General features: G+C 42.5%; 1 protein-coding gene across 1 annotated transcript; it reads right to left on the bottom strand.

The window, feature by feature from the left end:
• Positions 1–103: 103 nt before the first annotated feature.
• On the bottom strand, positions 104–595 carry LOC124939313. Its single transcript, XM_047479797.1, has one exon. It carries the CDS (start codon positions 593–595, stop codon positions 104–106), a length of 492 nt encoding a protein of 163 aa, XP_047335753.1.
• Between the last annotated feature and the right edge of the window lie 327 nt (positions 596–922).

Raw genomic sequence — 922 nt, 5'->3', positions numbered from 1 at the left:
AGGTAATTTGAGGTGGGAGGAGAAAATTCAACTGGTTCTCTTTGATCAAAACCCTAATAGCCTTTTCACCAAGACCTTTGCCACATAAAATGGGAGTAGGCTCTTATTCCTTAATTGTATCCAACATTGGCCGAGTTGATCTACCACATTTGAACTTGTTCTCCAAACCATATACTCCTCCTCCACCGTCCAAGCTCAACCTTCTCCTCCTTTGCCGCTCCTCGCCGGACTCTATCGACCGAAAAGCACGATCAACTCCTCCATCCAAGCTCAACCTTCTCCTCCTCCCTCCTTCATCTCCATCACTAGATATCATGATCCTCCGCCTCCTCTGATCAGCAGCAGCAGCACCCACAAATAAGATGGTCAAATCCGCCGCCGTGACCCTAGACCGTCTTCTCTTCATGGGGTACATAGCGTAAATGTTTCCCAACTCTAATTCCTCGTCGGCACCCAGCGGTTCGAACCTCCCACCGATGGTTAACGAACGACCATTCACCAAGAAGAAATTGGGAGATTCAACCATTAGCTCCGCTGCAGTTACCACATCTACGAAATTTCTTATTTCTCCGCTGGGGAGAATTACCTTTGCCATCTTCATTCTCGGTCCCGACATGTAATTACTGCATGAAATATAGTTTCCCATGTTTTACTCTGTTGTTCTGCAGAGTAGAGAGATCGATCGATGATCCTTATTATTATTATAAGCTTTGCTTGAGCATATGAATATATTTATAAATAAATAAATGTACACTACAGACTACAACAGAGATCATCTAATCAAGGGTACGCGTCTTTAGACTACGAATTGGGCTGGACGGAACGTCCTTTCAATTTTTTTTTTTCAAATAACTACAATTCCTAAAATGGTTGTATTTTTTTCCTTTTCCTAGCAACATCTATTGTAATGTTTATGCTAATA

This window comes from Impatiens glandulifera, chromosome 5 (assembly GCF_907164915.1).
Source record: "Impatiens glandulifera chromosome 5, dImpGla2.1, whole genome shotgun sequence".
Classification (NCBI taxonomy): domain Eukaryota; kingdom Viridiplantae; phylum Streptophyta; class Magnoliopsida; order Ericales; family Balsaminaceae; genus Impatiens; species Impatiens glandulifera.
This window is presented reverse-complemented; position numbering and strand designations above follow the sequence as displayed.